We start from the raw sequence: 20,086 nt of genomic DNA on the forward strand, positions 1-20,086 counted from the left end.
TTTTGGGGGATTTCTGCAGGAAAACCGGGAATTTCGGGGGGTTTTGGGGGATTTCTGCAGGAAAACCGGGAATTTCGGGGGGTTTTGGGAGGGGTATCCTGGTATTTTTTTTGGGGGGGGGTCTCGGGTGGGAGGGAATTCCAGGGATTTGGGGTGGATGGAGGCGCTGATCGGGGTCAAATCCCAAATTTCGGGCCGATTTTTGGGATCGTAGCAGCTCAGATCCCAAAATCCGGGAGGGATTCTAATCCCAAATCTCAAACCCGGCAATGAATTCCAGCCCAAATCCCAAATCCGGGAGGTCCCAAATTTCACCCCCGGATCCCCCTTGGGATGGGACCCGACCCCTCCCCGAATTCCCCAAATCCCAATTCCCCAAATCCCCAAAATTCCAAATTCCAAAAATCCCAAATTCCAAAAATCCCGAATTCCTCGAAACCCCGAATTCCCCAAATCCCCAAAATCCCGAATTCCTCAAAACCCCGAATTCCCCAAATCCCCAATTCCGCAAATCTCAAAAATCCCAAACCCCCGAATTCCCGAATTCCTCAAAACCCCAAATTCCCCAAACCCCCGAATTCCCCAAATCCCCAAACCCCAAATTCCCAAAATCTCAAAACCCCGAATTCCCCAAATCCCCCAAAATCCCAAACCCCGAATCCCCCAAATCCCGAATCCCCCAAATCCCCAAACCTCAAAAAAAAAACCCCGAATTCCCCAAATCCCAAATCCCCAAAACCTCAAATTCCTCAAATCCCCGAACCCTTCTTGTGTCACCAGGATCCCGAAATTCCCGGAAATTCCGAATTTCTCCGGTTCCACTCACCCAAATCATCTGGGGGAAAAAAAAAATAAAAAGGGGAAGGAAAAGAAAATAACGGGGAAAAAAAAAAAGGGGGGGCAAAACCGGGGGAAACGGGGGAAAAACGGGGAAAAACGGGGGGGGGGGGGAAAACCGGTGGAAAACGGGGGAAAAGAAGAGGGAAAAAAAGGAGGAAAAAAAAGTGAAAAAGGCGGGGGAGGGGGGGGGGGGGACGGGAAAAAAAACGGGAAAAAAACGGGGGAAAAAAGAAAAGTGGGGAAAAAAAAACGGAAAAAAACGGGAAAAATCCGGGAAAAAAACGGGTCCCGTGAGGAGCCCCCGGGACACCGGGAGGGGACAACGGGAGCGGGACCTTACCTGTCCCCGGTGCTCCGTGCGCCATCGCCGGCCCGGGATCCTGCACGGCCGCTCCTGTCGGGACACGGCACCGGGATCGCGACAGCGGCCCCGGGACCGGAGCGATCCCGGTAAAACCGCGGGGCTCTCGGGACCGGGACCGGAGCGATCCCGGTAAAACCGCGGGGCTCCCGGGACCGGGACCGGAGCGATCCCGGTAAAACCGCGGCGTTCCCGGCCCCGGGACCGGAGCGATCCCGGTAAAACCGCGGAGCTCCCGGGACCGGAGCGATCCCGGTAAAACCGCGGGGCTCCCGGCCCCGGGACCGGAGCGATCCCGGTAAAACCGCGGGGCTCCCGGCCTCGGGACCGGAGCGATCCCGGTAAAACCGCGGGGCTCCCGGCCTCGGGACCGGAGCGATCCCGGTAAAACCGCGGAGCTCCCGGGACCGGAGCGATCCCGGTAAAACCGCGGAGCTCCCGGCCCCGGGACCGGAGCGATCCCGGTAAAACCGCGGAGCTCCCGGGACCGGAGCGATCCCGGTAAAACCGCGGGGCTCCCGGCCCCGGGACCGGAGCGATCCCGGTAAAACCGCGGAGCTCCCGGGACCGAAGCGATCCCGGTAAAACCGCGGGGCTCTCGGGACCGGAGCGATCCCGGTAAAACCGCGGAGCTCCCGGCCCCGGGACCGGAACGTGACACCCCCCGGTTCTCCCGCCCCAGATCCCGGTTCTGCCCCGGTATCCTCCGGTTATCCCACCGCGGTTCTGCCGCCGGGGGGATCCCCGGTTCCGCTCCCCCCGGTTTGAGTCCCGGTTCCGCTCCCTCCGGGGTGGATCCCGGTTCTGCCACCGGGGGGGATCCCCGGTTCCGCTTCCCCCAGGGGCGGGTCCCGGAGCCAGCGGGGCCGCGCTCACCGAGCGGCAGCGCCATGTCCCGATCCCGGTGCGGGTCCCGGTGCGGGTCCCGGTCCCGGTCCCGGTGCCGGTGCCGGTGCCGGAGCTGCCGGTCCCGGTCCCGCCGCCGCCCCCCGAGGCCGCGCCGCCGCCGGACCTGGAAATCCCCGCGCGGGCCGCGCCGCCATTGGCTGAAACCTCCGTGATGTCACCACCGGGGGCGCGGTCGGGGAAACCCCCACCGGGAGCGCACCGCGCCGCTATTGGTTGAGCGGGAAAGTGACGTCACCGAAGGGAACGCCCCCAAAGCGCGCGCTCGGGGCGGGGCGAGCTCTCATGGGCTGAGAGCGGCTGAGGGGGCGGGGCGGGGAAACCCCCCTCCCGCCGGGGGCGGGCCGCACCGCTATTGGTGAATTGCGTTGTGACGTCACAAAGGGTCGTGGACTGTGAGGTTTCCCCGCCCCTATTTGGAGTCACGTGGGCTCTGGTTCCCGGAAGTCTCGCGAGAGCGGCGCATCAAAGATGGCGGCGCCGGGGACGGAGGCGGCGGCGGGGCCGGGCCCGGGCCCGGGGCAGGTCCGGGAGGGAGCGGGGCCCGGGGGGAGCGGAACCGGCACCGGCACCGCCACGGGGAAACGGGAGGGAATGGGCGGCGGGAAAGCGGCCGGGAATGAGGAACGGGAGTGGAGAGAGGGGATGGGGGACGAGACCGGGGACAGGGAACGGGAACCGGGAACGAGAGCGGGGTCAGGGATGGAGAACTGGGAGCGGGACCGGGAACAGGGAACGGGAACCGGGAGTGAGAGCGGGGTCAGGGAACGGGTCTGAGGACAGGGATGGAGAACTGGGAGCGAGAACGGGAACCGGGAACGGGAACCGGGAACGAGAGCGGGAACGGTGAACGGGAACGGGGACAGCAACCGGGGATGGGGACCGGGGACGGCTCGGGGACCGGGGCAGGTCGGGACAGGCTGGGACCAGGAAGAGGGAACGGGATTGGGATTGGGAACGGGAACGGGAATGGGAAGGGGACCGGGAAGGGCGCTGGAATTGGGAGCGGGGCTGGGGAAGGGGAATGGGAACGGGACCGGGAATGGGAACAGTGGGAATGGGAAGGACGTGGAAGGCACCAAGATGGGACCGGTGAGGGGTGAGGGGACCGGTGACTGGGAGGGACTGGGACCGGTGACCGGGAAGGAGCGGTACCGGTACCGGTACTGGTGACACCGGTGACTGGGTAGGAGCGGTACCGGTACTGGTGACACCGGTGACTGGGAAGGAGCGGTACCGGTACCGGTACCGGTGACTGGGAAGGAGCGGTACCGGTACCGGTGACTGGGTAGGAGTGGTATCAGTACTGGTGAATGGGAAGGAGCGGTACCGGTACCGGTGACACCGGTGACTGGGAAGGAGCGGTACCGGTGACACCGGTGACTGGGAAGGAGCGGTACCGGTACCGGCGCCGCGGTGACGCCGGTTCTGGCGCAGGTGACGAGTAACGGCGCTGCCGGGGGCGGTGAGGCCGAGAGCGCACGGGGACAACAACAGGGACAGCAACAACAACAACAACAACAACAACAACAACAACCGGCACCGAACGCCTGGCAGGTGCTGAAAGGGGTCATGTTCAGGTGAGATTGGGGTCATTGGGGTCATGTTCAGGTGAGGTTGGGGTCATTGGGGTCATTGGGGTCATGTTCAGGTGAGGTTGGGGTCATTGGGGTCATTGGGGTCATGTTCAGGTGAGATTGGGGTCATTGGGGTCATTGGGGTCATGTTCAGGTGAGATTGGGGTCATTGGGGTCATTGGGGTCACGTTCAGGTGAGGTTGGGGTCATTGGGGTCATTGGGGTCATGTTCAGGTGAGGTTGGGGTCATTGGGGTCATTGGGGTCACGTTCAGGTGAGATTGGGGTCATTGGGGTCATTGGGGTCATGTTCAGGTGAGGTTGGGGTCATTGGGGTCATTGGGGTCATGTTCAGGTGAGATTGGGGTCATTGGGGTCATTGGGGTCATGTTCAGGTGAGGTTGGGGTCATTGGGGTCATTGGGGTCATGTTCAGGTGAGGTTGGGGTCATTGGGGTCATGTTCAGGTGAGATTGGGGTCATTGGGGTCATGTTCAGGTGAGGTTGGGGTCATTGGGGTCATTGGGGTCACGTTCAGGTGAGGTTGGGGTCATTGGGGTCATTGGGGTCACGTTCAGGTGAGGTTGGGGTCATTGGGGTCATTGGGGTCACGTTCAGGTGAGGTTGGGGTCATTGGGGTCATTGGGGTCATTGGGGTCATGTTCAGGTGAGGTTGGGGTCATTGGGGTCATTGGGGTCATGTTCAGGTGAGATTGGGGTCATTGGGGTCATTGGGGTCACGTTCAGGTGAGGTTGGGGTCATTGGGGTCATTGGGGTCATGTTCAGGTGAGGTTGGGGTCATTGGGGTCATTGGGGTCACGTTCAGGTGAGATTGGGGTCATTGGGGTCATTGGGGTCATGTTCAGGTGAGGTTGGGGTCATTGGGGTCATTGGGGTCATGTTCAGGTGAGATTGGGGTCATTGGGGTCATTGGGGTCATGTTCAGGTGAGGTTGGGGTCATTGGGGTCATTGGGGTCATGTTCAGGTGAGGTTGGGGTCATTGGGGTCATGTTCAGGTGAGATTGGGGTCATTGGGGTCATGTTCAGGTGAGGTTGGGGTCATTGGGGTCATTGGGGTCACGTTCAGGTGAGGTTGGGGTCATTGGGGTCATTGGGGTCACGTTCAGGTGAGGTTGGGGTCATTGGGGTCATTGGGGTCACGTTCAGGTGAGGTTGGGGTCATTGGGGTCATTGGGGTCATTGGGGTCATGTTCAGGTGAGGTTGGGGTCATTGGGGTCATTGGGGTCATGTTCAGGTGAGATTGGGGTCATTGGGGTCATTGGGGTCATGTTCAGGTGAGATTGGGGTCATTGGGGTCATTGGGGTCGTGTTCAGGTGAGATTGGGGTCAATGGGATCAGAATTGGGAATGGGATCAAGTTTTGTTGAGGTGAGAAGGAATTGGGATTGGGATCCCCCCTGGACTGGGATTTCCTTGGGATAATTCTGGGATCACTCCAGGACTGGGATTTCCTTGGGATAATTCTGGGATCCCCCCAGGACTGGGATTTCCTTGGGATAATTCTGGGATTTGGATCGCCCTGAGGCCCTTCCCAAATTCCCGAGAATTCCCGAGAATTCCCGAGCTCCTTCCCGGTTTTTCCTGGGGTCAGGTTGGGAGGAAATTCCAAAGGTTGGATCTGGGAGGGGCCAGATGGGCGTGGGGGAGGGGAATCCTTGGGATGTTCTCCTGAAATATCCCAAAGAAAAATCGGGAATTTCCTGTGGGCAGGGGGAGCTGGGGACAGGACGGGATTTTTGGGAAGGGAAATCCATAAAAAAAGAGGAATTTTGGGAAGGGAGATCCATTAAAAAAGAGGAATTTGGGGATTAGAATCCATAAAAAATAGGAATTTTGGGGAAGGGACATCCATAAAAAAAAGAGGAATTTTGGGAAGGGAAATCCATAAAAGAGAGGAATTTTGGGGAGGGAGATCCGTAAAAAAAAGAGAATTTTTGGGAAGGGAAATGCATAGAAAAGAGGAATTTTGGGAAAGGGAGATCCATTAAAAAAGAGGAATTTTGGGAAGGGAAATCCATAAAAAAGAGGAATTTTGGGGAAGGGAGATCCATTAAAAAAAAAAAGAGAATTTTTGGGAAGGGGAATCCGTGAAAAAGGGGATTTTTGGGAAGGGAAATCCCTCAAAAATAGGAATTTTGGGAAGGGAAATCCATAAAAAAAAGGAATTTTTGAGAAGGGAGATCCATAAAAAAAAAAAAAAAGACTTTTTGGGGAGGGAATCCATAAAAAAGACGAATTTTGGGAAGGGGGATCCATTTAAAAAAAGGGAATTTTTGGGAAGGGGAATCCATTAAAAAAAAAGGGAATTTTTGGGAAGGGGAATCCATGAAAAAGAGGATTTTTTGGGAAGGGAAACCCATGAAAAAGAGGATTTTTTTGGGAAAGAAAAGTCATAAAAAAACCGGGGAATTTTTTGGAAGGGAGGATCTCTGGGAAAGAGGATCCACGGGGAAAAAAAAAGGAGAATTTTGGGAATTTTTGGATGGGAGGATCCGTGGATTAAAAAAAAAAAAAAAGGAAATTCGAGGGTGAGAATCCATAAGAAGGGAAATTTTTCCATAGGAAGGGAAATTTTTCCATAGGAAGAGAATTTTTTTTTTTTTTTTTTTTGAGGATGGGGAAATTCCTGGAATCCCAAATCCGCCAGAAAAAAAAAAAAAAAAAAAAAAAAATAAAAAAAAAAAATTCCCAGGAAAAGAGAATCCGCGGGAGTAGGGGAAACAAATAAAATAAAACAAAATAAAAAATTTGCCAGCAGCAAAACGTGCTAAAGATAAAATAAAATAAAAACTCAAAAAATTAAATTAAAAAAAAAAAAGTAAAGTGGGATTTTTTGTTTTTTTGGTGGGGGGGGGCGAAAAAAAATCCTGATTTTTTTCAAGGGATGGGAATTTTTTGGGAAGGAAAAGATGGGGAGGGTGATGTTGATAGAATTCCCAAATTAATTTAATTTAATTTAATTTAATTTTTTTTTTTTTTTCCCCTCCTCCTGCCCAGGATTTTCATCATCTGGGCCATTTCCAGCTGGTTCCGGAGGGGAACGGCGCCGCAGGAGCCGAGCGGGGCCGGGGGCAGCCCCAGGAGCCCCAGCAGGAATCTGTTCCCTAAGGACACCCTCATGGTAGGGACGGGGGAAATGGGGTCATTTCGGGGTCAAATCCCAAATTTTGGGGACAAATCCCACAGGTTTTGGGCTGAAATCCCAAATTTTGGGGATAAATCCCACAGGTTTTGGGCTCAAATCCCAAATTTCGGGGTCGAATTCCTGAGGTTCTGGGCTCAAATCCCAAATTTTGGGGTCAGATCTTGGGGATTCTGGGCTCAAATCCCAAATTTTGTGACCAAATCCCACAGGTTTTGGGCTCAAATCCCAAATTTCGGGGACAAATCCCACAGGTTTTGGGCTCAAATCCCAAATTCTGGGGATAAATCCCACAGGTTTTGGGCTCAAATCCCAAATTTCAGGGTTGAATTCCTGAGGTTCTGGGGTCAGATCCCAAATTTTGGGGGGTCTGGGGTCAAATCCCAAATTTTGGGGTCAAATCTTGGGGATTCTGGGCTCAAATCCCAAATTTTGGGGACAAATCCCACAGGTTTTGGGCTGAAATCCCAAATTTTGGGGACAAATCCCACAGGTTTTGGGCTCAAATCCCAAATTTTGGGGACAAATCCCACAGGTTTTGGGGTCAAATCCCAAATTTTGGGGTGAAATCCTGGAGATTCTGGGCTCAAATCCCAAATTTTGGGGTCGAATCCTGGACGTTTTGGGCTCAAATCCCAAATTCTGGGGACAAATCCCACAGGTTTTGGGCTCAAATCCCAAATTTCAGGGTTGAATTCCTGAGGTTCTGGGCTCAAATCCCAAATTTTGGGGGGTCTGGGGTCAAATCCCAAATTTTGGGGTCAAATCTTGGGGATTCTGGGCTCAAATCCCAAATTTTGTGACCGAATCCCACTGGTTTTGGGCTCAAATCCCAAATTTCGGGGACAAATCCAACAGGTTTTGGGCTCCAATCCCAAATTTTGGGGACAAATCTTGGAGGTTTTGGGCTCAAATCCCAAATTTTGGGGTCAAATCCCAGAGGTTTTGGGGTCAAATCCCAAATTTTGGGGTTGAATCCCGGAGGTTCCGGGCTCAGGTCCCAAATTTTGGGGGATTTTTTTGGGGTTGGGATCCCAAATTTTGGGTTCGGTGCCGGGGGCAGCCCCAGGAGCCCCAGCAGGAATCTGTTCCCTAAGGACACCCCCATGGTAGGGACAGGGGAAATGGGGTCATTTCGGGGTCAAATCCCAAATTTTGGGGACAAATCCCACAGGTTTTGGGGTCAAATCCCAAATTTTGGGGACAAATCCCACAGGTTTTGGGCTCAAATCCCAAATTCTGGGGACAAATCCCACAGGTTTTGGGGTCAAATCCCAAATTTTGGGGTTGAATCCTGGAGGTTTTGAGCTCAAATCCCAAATTTTGGGGGATTTTTTTGGGGTTGGGATCCCAAATTTTGGGTTCGGTGCCGGGGGCAGCCCCAGGAGCCCCAGCAGGAATCTGTTCCCTAAGGACACCCTCATGGTAGGGACGGGGGAAATGGGGTCATTTCGGGGTCAAATCCCAAATTTTGGGGACAAATCCCACAGGTTTTGGGCTCAAATCCCAAATTCTGGGGACAAATCCCACAGGTTTTGGGGTCAAATCCCAAATTTCGGGGTCGAATTCCTGAGGTTCTGGGGTCAGATCCCAAATTTTGGGGGGTCTGGGGTCAAATCCCAAATTTTGGGGTCAAATCCCGGAGATTCTGGGCTCAAATCCCAAATTTTGGGCTCAAATCCCAAATGTTGGGGTCAAATCTTGGAGGTTTTGGGCTCAAATCCCAAATTTCAGGGTCGAATTCCTGAGGTTCTGGGCTCAAATCCCGAATTTTGGGGTCAAATCTTGGAGGTTTTGGGGTCAAATCCCAAATTTTGGGGTTGAATCCCGGAGGTTTGGGGTCAAATCCCAAATTCTGGGGACAAATCCCACAGGTTTTGGGCTCAAATCCCAAATTTCGGGGTCGAATTCCTGAGGTTCTGGGCTCAAATCCCGAATTTTGGGGGATCTGGGGTCAAATCCCAAATTTTGGGGTCAAATCTTGGGGATTCTGGGCTCAAATCCCAAATTTTGTGACCAAATCCCACAGGTTTTGGGCTCAAATCCCAAATTTCGGGGTCAAATCCCGGAGGTTTTGGGCTCAAATCCCAAATTTTGGGGACAAATCCCACAGGTTTTGGGGTCAAATCCCAAATTTTGGGGTCAAATCCAACAGGTTTTGGGGTCAAATCCCAAATTTTGGGGTCAAATCTTGGAGGCTTTGGGGTCAAATCCCAAATTTTGGGGACAAATCCCACAGGTTTTGGGCTCAAATCCCGGAGGTTTTGGGGTCAAATCCCAAATTCTGGGGACAAATCCCACAGGTTTTGGGCTGAAATCCCAAATTTCAGGGTCGAATTCCTGAGGTTCTGGGCTCAAATCCCGAATTTTGGGGGGTCTGGGGTCAAATCCCAAATTTTGGGGTCAAATCTTGGGGATTCTGGGCTCAAATCCCAAATTTTGTGACCAAATCCCACAGGTTTTGGGCTGAAATCCCAAATTTCGGGGACAAATCCAACAGGTTTTGGGCTGAAATCCCAAATTTTGGGGACAAATCCCACAGGTTTTGGGCTGAAATCCCAAATTTTGGGGTCGAATCCTGGAGGTTTTGGGCTCAAATCCCGCGGACAAATCCCACAGGTTTTGGGCTCAAATCCCAAATTTCGGGGTCGAATTCCTGAGGTTCTGGGCTCAAATCCCAAATTTTGGGGGGTCTGGGGTCAAATCCCAAATTTTGGGGTCAAATCTTGGGGATTCTGGGCTCAAATCCCAAATTTTGTGACCAAATCCCACAGGTTTTGGGCTCAAATCCCAAATTTTGGGGTCAAATCCCGGAGGTTTTGGGCTCAAATCCCAAATTTTGGGGACAAATCCCACAGGTTTTGGGGTCAAATCCCAAATTTTGGGGTCAAATCTTGGAGGTTTTGGGCTCAAATCCCAAATTTTGGGGACAAATCCCACAGGTTTTGGGCTCAAATCCCAAATTTCAGGGTTGAATTCCTGAGGTTCTGGGCTCAAATCCTGAATTTTGGGGGGTCTGGGGTCAAATCCCAAATTTTGGGGTCAAATCATGGGGATTCTGGGCTCAAATCCCAAATTTTGTGACCGAATCCCACAGGTTTTGGGCTCAAATCCCAAATTTCGGGGTCGAATTCCTGAGGTTCTGGGCTCAAATCCCGAATTTTGGAGCGTCTGGGGTCAAATCCCAAATTTTGGGGTCGAATTCCTGAGGTTCTGGGGTCAGATTCCAAATTTTGGGGTCAAATCTTGGGGATTCTGGGCTCAAATCCCAAATTTTGGGGACAAATCCCACAGGTTTTGGGCTCAAATCCCAAATTTCAGGGTCGAATTCCTGAGGTTCTGGGCTCAAATCCCAAATTTTGGGGGGTCTGGGGTCAAATCCCAAATTTTGTGACCAAATCCCGGAGGTTCTGGGGTCAGATTCCAAATTTTGGGGTCAAATCTTGGGGATTCTGGGCTCAAATCCCAAATTTTGGGGACAAATCCCAGAGGTTTTTGGCTGAAATCCCAAATTTTGGGGTCAAATCCTGGAGATTTTGGGGTCGGATCCCAAATTTTGGGGTCGAATCCTGGAGATTTTGGGGTCGGATCCCAAATTTTGGGGTCGAATCCTGGAGATTTTGGGGTCGGATCCCAAATTTTGGGCTCAAATCCTGGGGGTTCCAGGCTCAAATCCCAAATTTTGGGCTTGAATTCCTGAGGTTCTGGGGTCAGATCCCAAATTTTTGGGGTCAAGTCCCAAATTTTGGGTTTAGATCCCAGATTTTGGGGACAAATCCTGGAGATTTTGGGGTCGGATCCCAAATTTTTTTGGGGGATTTTTTTGGGGTCGGATCCTGGTGCCAAAACCCCAAATTCTGCTCCCAATGAATTTTGGGATTTTTTTTTTTTTTGGGAGGGGAATTTTGGGAATTTTTTTTTTTTGTTTGTTTGTTTTTTGTTTTTTGGAAATTTTGGGATTTTTTTTGGGAGAATTTCGGGTTTTTTTTAGGGGGGCGAATTTTGGGATTTTTTTTTTTCATTTTGGGATTTTTTTTGGGCGGAATTTTAGGATTTTTTTGGGGGGAATTTTGGGATTTTTTTTTTTTTTTTGTGGGGGGAATTTTGGAATTATTTTTCTTGGGGGGGGAATTTTATGAATTTTTTGGGGGGAATTTTGGGATTTTCAGGGTTTTTTTGGGGGGGATTTTTGGGGTTTTTTTTTGGGGGGAATTTTGGGATTTTTTTGTGTTTTGTAAATTTTGGGAATTTTTTGGGGGGGAGGAATTTTGGGATTTTTTTTGGGATATTTGCCCCCACCCCAGGATCTGTACCTTTACACCTGGGGTCGCTTTTGGGATTTTTAATAATTTTGGGGAATCTCTTTGGGATTTCTTCGCGATTTCGGGATTTCTTTGTGGGATTTTTTTTGATTTTCTGGAATTCCTGGAATTTTGGGAATTCCGGAACCATCTGGAATTCCCTTCCCCTCCCCCCAGGATCTGTACCTTTACACCTGGGGTCGCTTTTGGGATTTTTAATAATTTTGGGGAATCTCTTTGGGATTTCTTCGCCATTTTGGGATTTCTTTGTGGGATTTTTTTGATTTTCCGGAATTCCTGGAATTCCTGGAATTCCGGAACCATCTGGAATTCCCTCCCCTCCCCCCAGGATCTGTACCTTTACACCTGCGGTCGCTTTTGGGATTTTTTTTTACAGAATTTTGGGATTTTTGGGGAATCTCTTTGGGATTTCTTTGCGATTTCGGGATTTCTTTGTGGGATTTTTTGGTGGGATTTTCTTGATATTCCAGAATTCCTGGAATTCCGGGAATGCCGGAACCATCTGGAATTTCCCTCCCCTCCCCCCAGGATCTGTACCTTTACACCTGGGATCGCTTTTGGGATTTTTCATAATTTTGGGGAATCTCTTTGGGATTTCTTCGCCATTTCGGGATTTCTTTGTGGGATTTTTTTGATTTTCCGGAATTCCTGGAATTCCTGGAATTCCGGAACCATCTGGAATTCCCTCCCCTCCCCCCCAGGATCTGTACCATTACCCATGGGGTCGCTTTTGGGATTTTTTTTTACAGAATTTTGGGATTTTTGGGGAATCTCTTTGGGATTTCTTTGCGATTTCGGGATTTCTTTGTGGGATTTTTTTGATTTTCTGGAATTCCTGGAATTTTGGGAATTCCGGAACCATCTGGAATTCCCTCCCCTCCCCCCCAGGATCTATACCTTTACACCTGGAATCACTTTTGGGATTTTTTTTTACAGAATTTTGGGATTTTTGGGGAATCTCTTTGGGATTTCTTCGCCATTTCGGGATTTCTTTGTGGGATTTTTTTTGATTTTCTGGAATTCCTGGAATTTTGGGAATGCCGGAACCATCTGGAATTCCCTTCCCCCCCTCCCCCCCAGGATCTGTACCTTTACACCTGGGGTCGCTTTTGGGATTTTTAATAATTTTGGGGAATCTCTTTGGGATTTCTTCGCCATTTCGGGATTTCTTTGTGGGATTTTTTTGATTTTCCGGAATTTTGGGAATTTTAGGAATTCCGGGACCATCTGGAATTCCCCTCCCCTCCCCCCAGGATCTGTACCTTTACACATGGGGTCGCTTTTGGGATTTTTTTTTACAGAATTTTGGGATTTTTGGGGAATCTCTTTGGGATTTCTTCGCCATTTCGTGATTTCTTTGTGGGATTTTTTTGATTTTCTGGAATTCCTGGAATTTTGGGAATTCCGGAACCATCTGGAATTCCCTTCCCCTCCCCCAAGGATCTGTACCTTTACACCTGGAATCGCTTTTGGGATTTTTTTTTACAGAATTTTGGGATTTTTGGGGAATCTCTTTGGGATTTCTTCGCCATTTCGGGATTCCTTTGTGGGATTTTCTTGATTTTCCGGAATTCCTGGAATTCCTGGAATTCTGGAACCATCTGGAATTCCCTCCCCTCCCCCCCCCAGGATCTGTACCTTTACACCTGGGGTCGCTTTTGGGATTTTTAATAATTTTGGGGAATCTCTTTGGGATTTCTTCGCCATTTCGTGATTTCTTTGTGGGATTTTCTTGATTTTCCGGAATTCCTGGAATTTTAGGAATTCCGGAACCATCTGGAATTCCCTTCCCCCTCCCCCTCCCCCCAGGATCTGTACGTTTACATCTCGGAGCACGAGCACTTCACGGATTTCAACGTCAGCTCCGCCCTGTTTTGGGAAAAACGGGATTTGGTTTATGGGGACTGGAGCAGCGGGGAGAACGCGGACGGCTGCTACGAGCACTCCGGGCAGGTGGAAATCTCCCAGGTGGGAATTCCCGGGAATTCCTGGGAATTTCTGGGAATTCCGGGATCATCCCCCGAGGTTTGGGGTCAGGGAATGGGGGGGATTTTGGGGATTTTGGGGATTTTGGGGATTTTGGGGATTTTGGGGATTGCCACGGCTGCTACGAGCACTCCGGGCAGGTGGAAATCTCCCAGGTGGGAATTCCCGGGAATTCCTGGGAATTTCTGGGAATTCTGGGATCATCCCCCGAGGTTTGGGGTCAGGGAATGGGGGGGATTTTGGGGATTTTGGGGATTTTGGGGATTTTGGGGATTGCCACGGCTGCTACGAGCACTCCGGGCAGGTGGAAATCTCCCAGGTGGGAATTCCCGGGAATTCCTGGGAATTTCTGGGAATTCCAGGATCATCCCCCGAGGTTTGGGGTCAGGGAATGGGGGGGATTTTGGGGATTTTGGGGATTTTGGGGATTTTGGGATTTTGGGGATTGCCACGGCTGCTACGAGCACTCCGGGCAGGTGGAAATCTCCCAGGTGGGAATTCCCGGGAATTCCTGGGAATTTCTGGGAATTCTGGGATCATCCCCAGAGGTTTGGGGTCAGGGAATGGGGGGGATTTTGGGGATTTTGGGGATTTTGGGATTTTGGGGATTTTGGGATTTTGGGGATTGCCACGGCTGCTACGAGCACTCCGGGCAGGTGGAAATCTCCCAGGTGGGAATTCCCGGGAATTCCCGGGAATTTCTGGGAATTCTGGGATCATCCCCCGAGGTTTGGGGTCAGGGAATGGGGGGGATTTTGGGATTTTGGGGATTTGGGGATTTTGGGGATTGCCACGGCTGCTACGAGCACTCCGGGCAGGTGGAAATCTCCCAGGTGGGAATTCCCGGGAATTCCTGGGAATTTCTGGGAATTCCGGGATCATCCCCAGAGGTTTGGGGTCAGGGAATGGGGGGGATTTTGGGGATTTTGGGATTTTGGGGTTTTGGGATTTTGGGGATTGCCACGGCTGCTACGAGCACTCCGGGCAGGTGGAAATCTCCCAGGTGGGAATTCCCGGGAATTCCTGGGAATTTCTGGGAATTCCGGGATCATCCCCCGAGGTTTGGGGTCAGGGAATGGGGGGGATTTTGGGGATTTTGGGGATTTTGGGATTTTGGGGATTGCCACGGCTGCTACGAGCACTCCGGGCAGGTGGAAATCTCCCAGGTGGGAATTCCCGGGAATTCCTGGGAATTTCTGGGAATTCCGGGATCATCCCCCGAGGTTTGGGGTCAGGGAATGGGGGGGATTTTGGGGATTTTGGGGATTTTGGGATTTTGGGGATTGCCACGGCTGCTACGAGCACTCCGGGCAGGTGGAAATCTCCCAGGTGGGAATTCCCGGGAATTCCTGGGAATTTCTGGGAATTCCGGGATCATCCCCAGAGGTTTGGGGTCAGGGAATGGGGGGGATTTTGGGGATTTTGGGATTTTGGGATTTTGGGATTTTGGGGATTGCCACGGCTGCTACGAGCACTCCGGGCAGGTGGAAATCTCCCAGGTGGGAATTCCCGGGAATTCCTGGGAATTTCTGGGAATTCTGGGATCATCCCCCGAGGTTTGGGGTCAGGGAATGGGGGGGATTTTGGGGATTTTGGGGATTTTGGGATTTTGGGGATTGCCACGGCTGCTACGAGCACTCCGGGCAGGTGGAAATCTCCCAGGTGGGAATTCCCGGGAATTCCTGGGAATTTCTGGGAATTCCGGGATCATCCCCAGAGGTTTGGGGTCAGGGAATGGGGGGGATTTTGGGGATTTTGGGGATTTTGGGGATTTTGGGATTTTGGGGATTGCCACGGCTGCTACGAGCACTCCGGGCAGGTGGAAATCTCCCAGGTGGGAATTCCCGGGAATTCCTGGGAATTTCTGGGAATTCTGGGATCATCCCCCGAGGTTTGGGGTCAGGGAATGGGGGTGATTTTGGGGATTTTGGGGATTTTGGGGATTTTGGGATTTTGGGGATTGCCACGGCTGCTACGAGCACTCCGGGCAGGTGGAAATCTCCCAGGTGGGAATTCCCGGGAATTCCTGGGAATTTCTGGGAATTCCGGGATCATCCCCCGAGGTTTGGGGTCAGGGAATGGGGGGGATTTTGGGGATTTTGGGGATTTTGGGGATTTTGGGATTTTGGGGATTGCCACGGCTGCTACGAGCACTCCGGGCAGGTGGAAATCTCCCAGGTGGGAATTCCCGGGAATTCCTGGGAATTTCTGGGAATTCCGGGATCATCCCCAGAGGTTTGGGGTCAGGGAATGGGGGGGATTTTGGGGATTTTGGGGATTTTGGGGATTTTGGGATTTTGGGGATTGCCACGGCTGCTACGAGCACTCCGGGCAGGTGGAAATCTCCCAGGTGGGAATTCCCGGGAATTCCTGGGAATTTCTGGGAATTCTGGGATCATCCCCAGAGGTTTGGGGTCAGGGAATGGGGGGGATTTTGGGGATTTTGGGGATTTTGGGGATTTTGGGGATTGCCACGGCTGCTACGAGCACTCCGGGCAGGTGGAAATCTCCCAGGTGGGAATTCCCGGGAATTCCTGGGAATTTCTGGGAATTCTGGGATCATCCCCAGAGGTTTGGGGTCAGGGAATGGGGGGGATTTTGGGGATTTTGGGGATTTTGGGATTTTGGGGATTTTGGGATTTTGGGGATTGCCACGGCTGCTACGAGCACTCCGGGCAGGTGGAAATCTCCCAGGTGGGAATTCCCGGGAATTCCTGGGAATTTCTGGGAATTCTGGGATCATCCCCAGAGGTTTGGGGTCAGGGAATGGGGGGGATTTTGGGGTTTTGGGGATTTTGGGGATTTTGGGGATTTTGGGATTTTGGGATTTTGGGGATTGCCACGGCTGCTACGAGCACTCCGGGCAGGTGGAAATCTCCCAGGTGGGAATTCCCGGGAATTCCCGGGAATTTCTGGGAATTCTGGGATCATCCCCCGAGGTTTGGGGTCAGGGAATGGGGGGGATTTTGGGGATTTTGGGGATTTTGGGATTTTGGGATTTTGGGGATTGCCACGGCTGCTACGAGCACTCCGGGCAGGTGGAAATCTCCCAGGTGGGAATTCCCGGGAATTCCTGGGAATTTCTGGGAATTCTGGGATCATCCCCCGAGGTTTGGGGTCAGGGAATGGGGGGGATTTTGGGGATTTTGGGGATTTTGGGGATTTTGGGATTTTGGGGATTGCCACGGCTGCTACGAGCACTCCGGGCAGGTGGAAATCTCCCAGGTGGGAATTCCCGGGAATTCCTGGGAATTTCTGGGAATTCTGGGATCATCCCCAGAGGTTTGGGGTCAGGGAATGGGGGGGATTTTGGGGATTTTGGGGATTTTGGGGATTTTGGGGATTGCCACGGCTGCTACGAGCACTCCGGGCAGGTGGAAATCTCCCAGGTGGGAATTCCCGGGAATTCCTGGGAATTTCTGGGAATTCCGGGATCATCCCCAGAGGTTTGGGGTCAGGGAATGGGGGGGATTTTGGGGATTTTGGGATTTTGGGGTTTTGGGATTTTGGGGATTGCCACGGCTGCTACGAGCACTCCGGGCAGGTGGAAATCTCCCAGGTGGGAATTCCCGGGAATTCCTGGGAATTTCTGGGAATTCCGGGATCATCCCCCGAGGTTTGGGGTCAGGGAATGGGGGGGATTTTGGGGATTTTGGGGATTTTGGGATTTTGGGGATTGCCACGGCTGCTACGAGCACTCCGGGCAGGTGGAAATCTCCCAGGTGGGAATTCCCGGGAATTCCTGGGAATTTCTGGGAATTCCGGGATCATCCCCAGAGGTTTGGGGTCAGGGAATGGGGGGGATTTTGGGGATTTTGGGGATTTTGGGGTTTTGGGATTTTGGGATTTTGGGGATTGCCACGGCTGCTACGAGCACTCCGGGCAGGTGGAAATCTCCCAGGTGGGAATTCCCGGGAATTCCTGGGAATTTCTGGGAATTCTGGGATCATCCCCAGAGGTTTGGGGTCAGGGAATGGGGGGGATTTTGGGGATTTTGGGGATTTTGGGGATTTTGGGGATTTTGGGGATTTTGGGATTTTGGGGATTGCCACGGCTGCTACGAGCACTCCGGGCAGGTGGAAATCTCCCAGGTGGGAATTCCCGGGAATTCCTGGGAATTTCTGGGAATTCCGGGATCATCCCCAGAGGTTTGGGGTCAGGGAATGGGGGGGATTTTGGGGATTTTGGGATTTTGGGATTTTGGGGATTGCCACGGCTGCTACGAGCACTCCGGGCAGGTGGAAATCTCCCAGGTGGGAATTCCCGGGAATTCCTGGGAATTTCTGGGAATTCCAGGATCATCCCCCGAGGTTTGGGGTCAGAGAATGGGGGGGATTTTGGGGATTTTGGGGATTTTGGGGATTTTGGGGATTTTGGGGATTGCCACGGCTGCTACGAGCACTCCGGGCAGGTGGAAATCTCCCAGGTGGGAATTCCCGGGAATTCCTGGGAATTTCTGGGAATTCCGGGATCATCCCCCGAGGTTTGGGGTCAGGGAATGGGGGGGATTTTGGGGATTTTGGGATTTTGGGATTTTGGGGATTGCCACGGCTGCTACGAGCACTCCGGGCAGGTGGAAATCTCCCAGGTGGGAATTCCCGGGAATTCCTGGGAATTTCTGGGAATTCTGGGATCATCCCCAGAGGTTTGGGGTCAGGGAATGGGGGGGATTTTGGGATTTTGGGGTTTTGGGGTTTTGGGATTTGGGTCTCAAAAAGGGGATTCCAGGTGGGGTTTTTTTGGGGAATTCCAGGTGGGATTTTTCTGGGAATTCCTCGGGATGTTCCTGAGGGATTTTTTGGGAATTCTGGGATCTTCCCTGAGGATTTGGGGTCTCAAAATGGAGATTTTGGGATTCGGGAAATGATTTTCTCAACCTTTTCCTGATTTTATTTTTTTTTTTCTCTGTTTTTTTTTCCCACAATTTTTCTACCCTTCCCCCATTTTCCCCCACAATTTTCCCAATTCTTTCCCATTTTTCCCCCTGTAATTTTCACACCCTTTTCCCACCTTTTCATTCCCATTATTTGCATTTCCCCCCCCCCCAATTTTCCCAACTTTTCCCCGTTTTTCCCCCCCGATTTTCCCACCCTTTCTCACCTTTTCATTCCCATTATTTCCACGTTTTTTCCCCCCCTATTTTTCCCAACTTTTCCCCATTTTTTCCCCCCATTTTTTCCCAACCCTTTTGCCACCTTTTCATTCCCGTTATTTTCATTTTTCCCACTGTAATTTTCCCAAATTTTCCCCATTTTCCGCCCTAATTTCCCCAACTTTTCCCAATTTCCCCCCCTAATTTTCTGACCTTTTCCCAATTTTCCCCCCTAATTTCCCCACCTTTTCCCCCCATAATTTCCCCAATTTCTCCCCATTTTTCCCCCTAATTTTCCCAACTTTTCCCCATTTTTCCCCCATAATTTTCCCAACTTTTCCCCCATAATTTTCCCACCTTTTCCCCACCTTTCCCCCCATAATTTCCCCACCTTTTCCCCATTTTCCCCCCATAATTTTCCCACCTTTTCCCCATTTTCCCCCATAATTTTCCCAACTTTTCCCACCTTTTCCCCCTGTAATTTTCCCACCTTTCCCCCCATAATTTTCCCACCTTTTCCCCATTTTCCCCCCTAATTTTCCCAACTTTTCCCCATTTTCCCCCCCATAATTTCCCCACCTTTTCCCCATTTTCCCCCGTAATTTCCCCAACTTTTCCCCATTTTCCCCCATAATTTTCCCACCTTTTCCCCATTTTCCCCCATAATTTTCCCAACTTTTCCCACCTTTTCCCCCTGTAATTTCCCCACCTTTTCCCCATTTTTCCCCCATAATTTTCCCAACTTTTCCCCATTTTCCCCCATAATTTTCCCAACTTTTCCCCATTTTCCCCCATAATTTTCCCCAAATTTTCCCCATTTTACCCCCCATAATTTCCCCACCTTTTCCCAATTTCCCCCCTAATTTTCCCACCTTCCCCCCCATAATTTCCCCACCTTTTCCCCATTTTCCCCCCGTAATTTCCCCAACTTTTCCCCATTTTCCCCCCCATAATTTCCCCAACTTTTCCCCATTTTCCTCCATAATTTCCCCCCATAATTTTCCCCAAATTTTCCCCATCCCCCCCATAATTTCCCCACCTTTTCCCCATTTTCCCTCCCCTGTAATTTCCCCACCTTTTCCCCATTTTCCCCCCATAATTTTCCCCAAATTTTCCCCATCCCCCCCATAATTTCCCCACCTTTTCCCCATTTTCCCCCCCCTGTAATTTTCCCACCTTCCCCCCCATAATTTCCCCACCTTTTCCCCTTTTTCCCCCCATAATTTTCCCCAAATTTTCCCCATCCCCCCCATAATTTCCCCACCTTTTCCCAATTTTCCCCCCTAATTTTCCCAACTTTTCCCCATTTTCCCCCATAATTTTCCCAACTTTTCCCCATTTTCCCCCATAATTTTCCCCAAATTTTCCCCATTTTCCCCCCCATAATTTCCCCACCTTTTCCCAATTTTCCCCCCTAATTTCCCCACCTTTCCCCCCATAATTTCCCCACCTTTTCCCCATTCCCCCCCCCCTGTAATTTTCCCCATTTTTCCCCCTCCCCGTTCTTTTCCCACCCTTCCCCCGTGGCTTTCCCCACCTTTTCCCACTTTTCCCTTTCCCGTTATTTTGCTTCCCCCCCGCTGTCCCAGAGTGTGCAGAGGAACGGCTCCATCTACGTCCACGTTTACTTCACCAAGAGCGGGTTCCACCCCGACCCCCGGCACAAAAACCTCTACAGGCGCCTGGCCACCGTGCACACCTCCAGGAGTACGGAATTCCCAAATTCCCGGCAATTCCCGGGCGATTCCCGACGCCCGCCATGCAAATCCCACCGGGAACGGCCCCGAATCCCTTCGGGAACGGCCCCGAATTCCCAAATTCCCAAATACCGAATCCGT

At 51.7% G+C, this 20,086-nt stretch overlaps 1 protein-coding gene across 2 annotated transcripts in view; it reads left to right on the forward strand.

Annotated features, from left to right (window-relative positions):
• Positions 1 to 2,575: 2,575 nt before the first annotated feature.
• The window catches only part of CLPTM1 (CLPTM1 regulator of GABA type A receptor forward trafficking), a 54,969-nt gene continuing 37,458 nt past the window's right edge, over positions 2,576 to 20,086 (forward strand). Inside the window, exons 1-5 of one of the 2 annotated variants that reach the window (XM_062512470.1) lie at positions 2,576 to 2,632; positions 3,545 to 3,687; positions 6,704 to 6,827; positions 12,980 to 13,138; positions 19,838 to 19,955. In XM_062512470.1, coding sequence (XP_062368454.1) covers positions 2,579 to 2,632; positions 3,545 to 3,687; positions 6,704 to 6,827; positions 12,980 to 13,138; positions 19,838 to 19,955 — 598 coding nt within the window. In that variant the 5' untranslated portion in view covers positions 2,576 to 2,578. Of the gene's footprint in view, positions 2,633 to 3,544; positions 3,688 to 6,703; positions 6,828 to 8,218; positions 8,274 to 12,979; positions 13,139 to 19,837; positions 19,956 to 20,086 lie in introns of those variants that run through there. The other variant, XM_062512471.1, reaches the window with a different exon arrangement.

The sequence above is a fragment of the Cinclus cinclus genome, chromosome 37 (genome assembly GCF_963662255.1).
Source record: "Cinclus cinclus chromosome 37, bCinCin1.1, whole genome shotgun sequence".
Classification (NCBI taxonomy): Eukaryota; Metazoa; Chordata; class Aves; order Passeriformes; family Cinclidae; genus Cinclus; species Cinclus cinclus.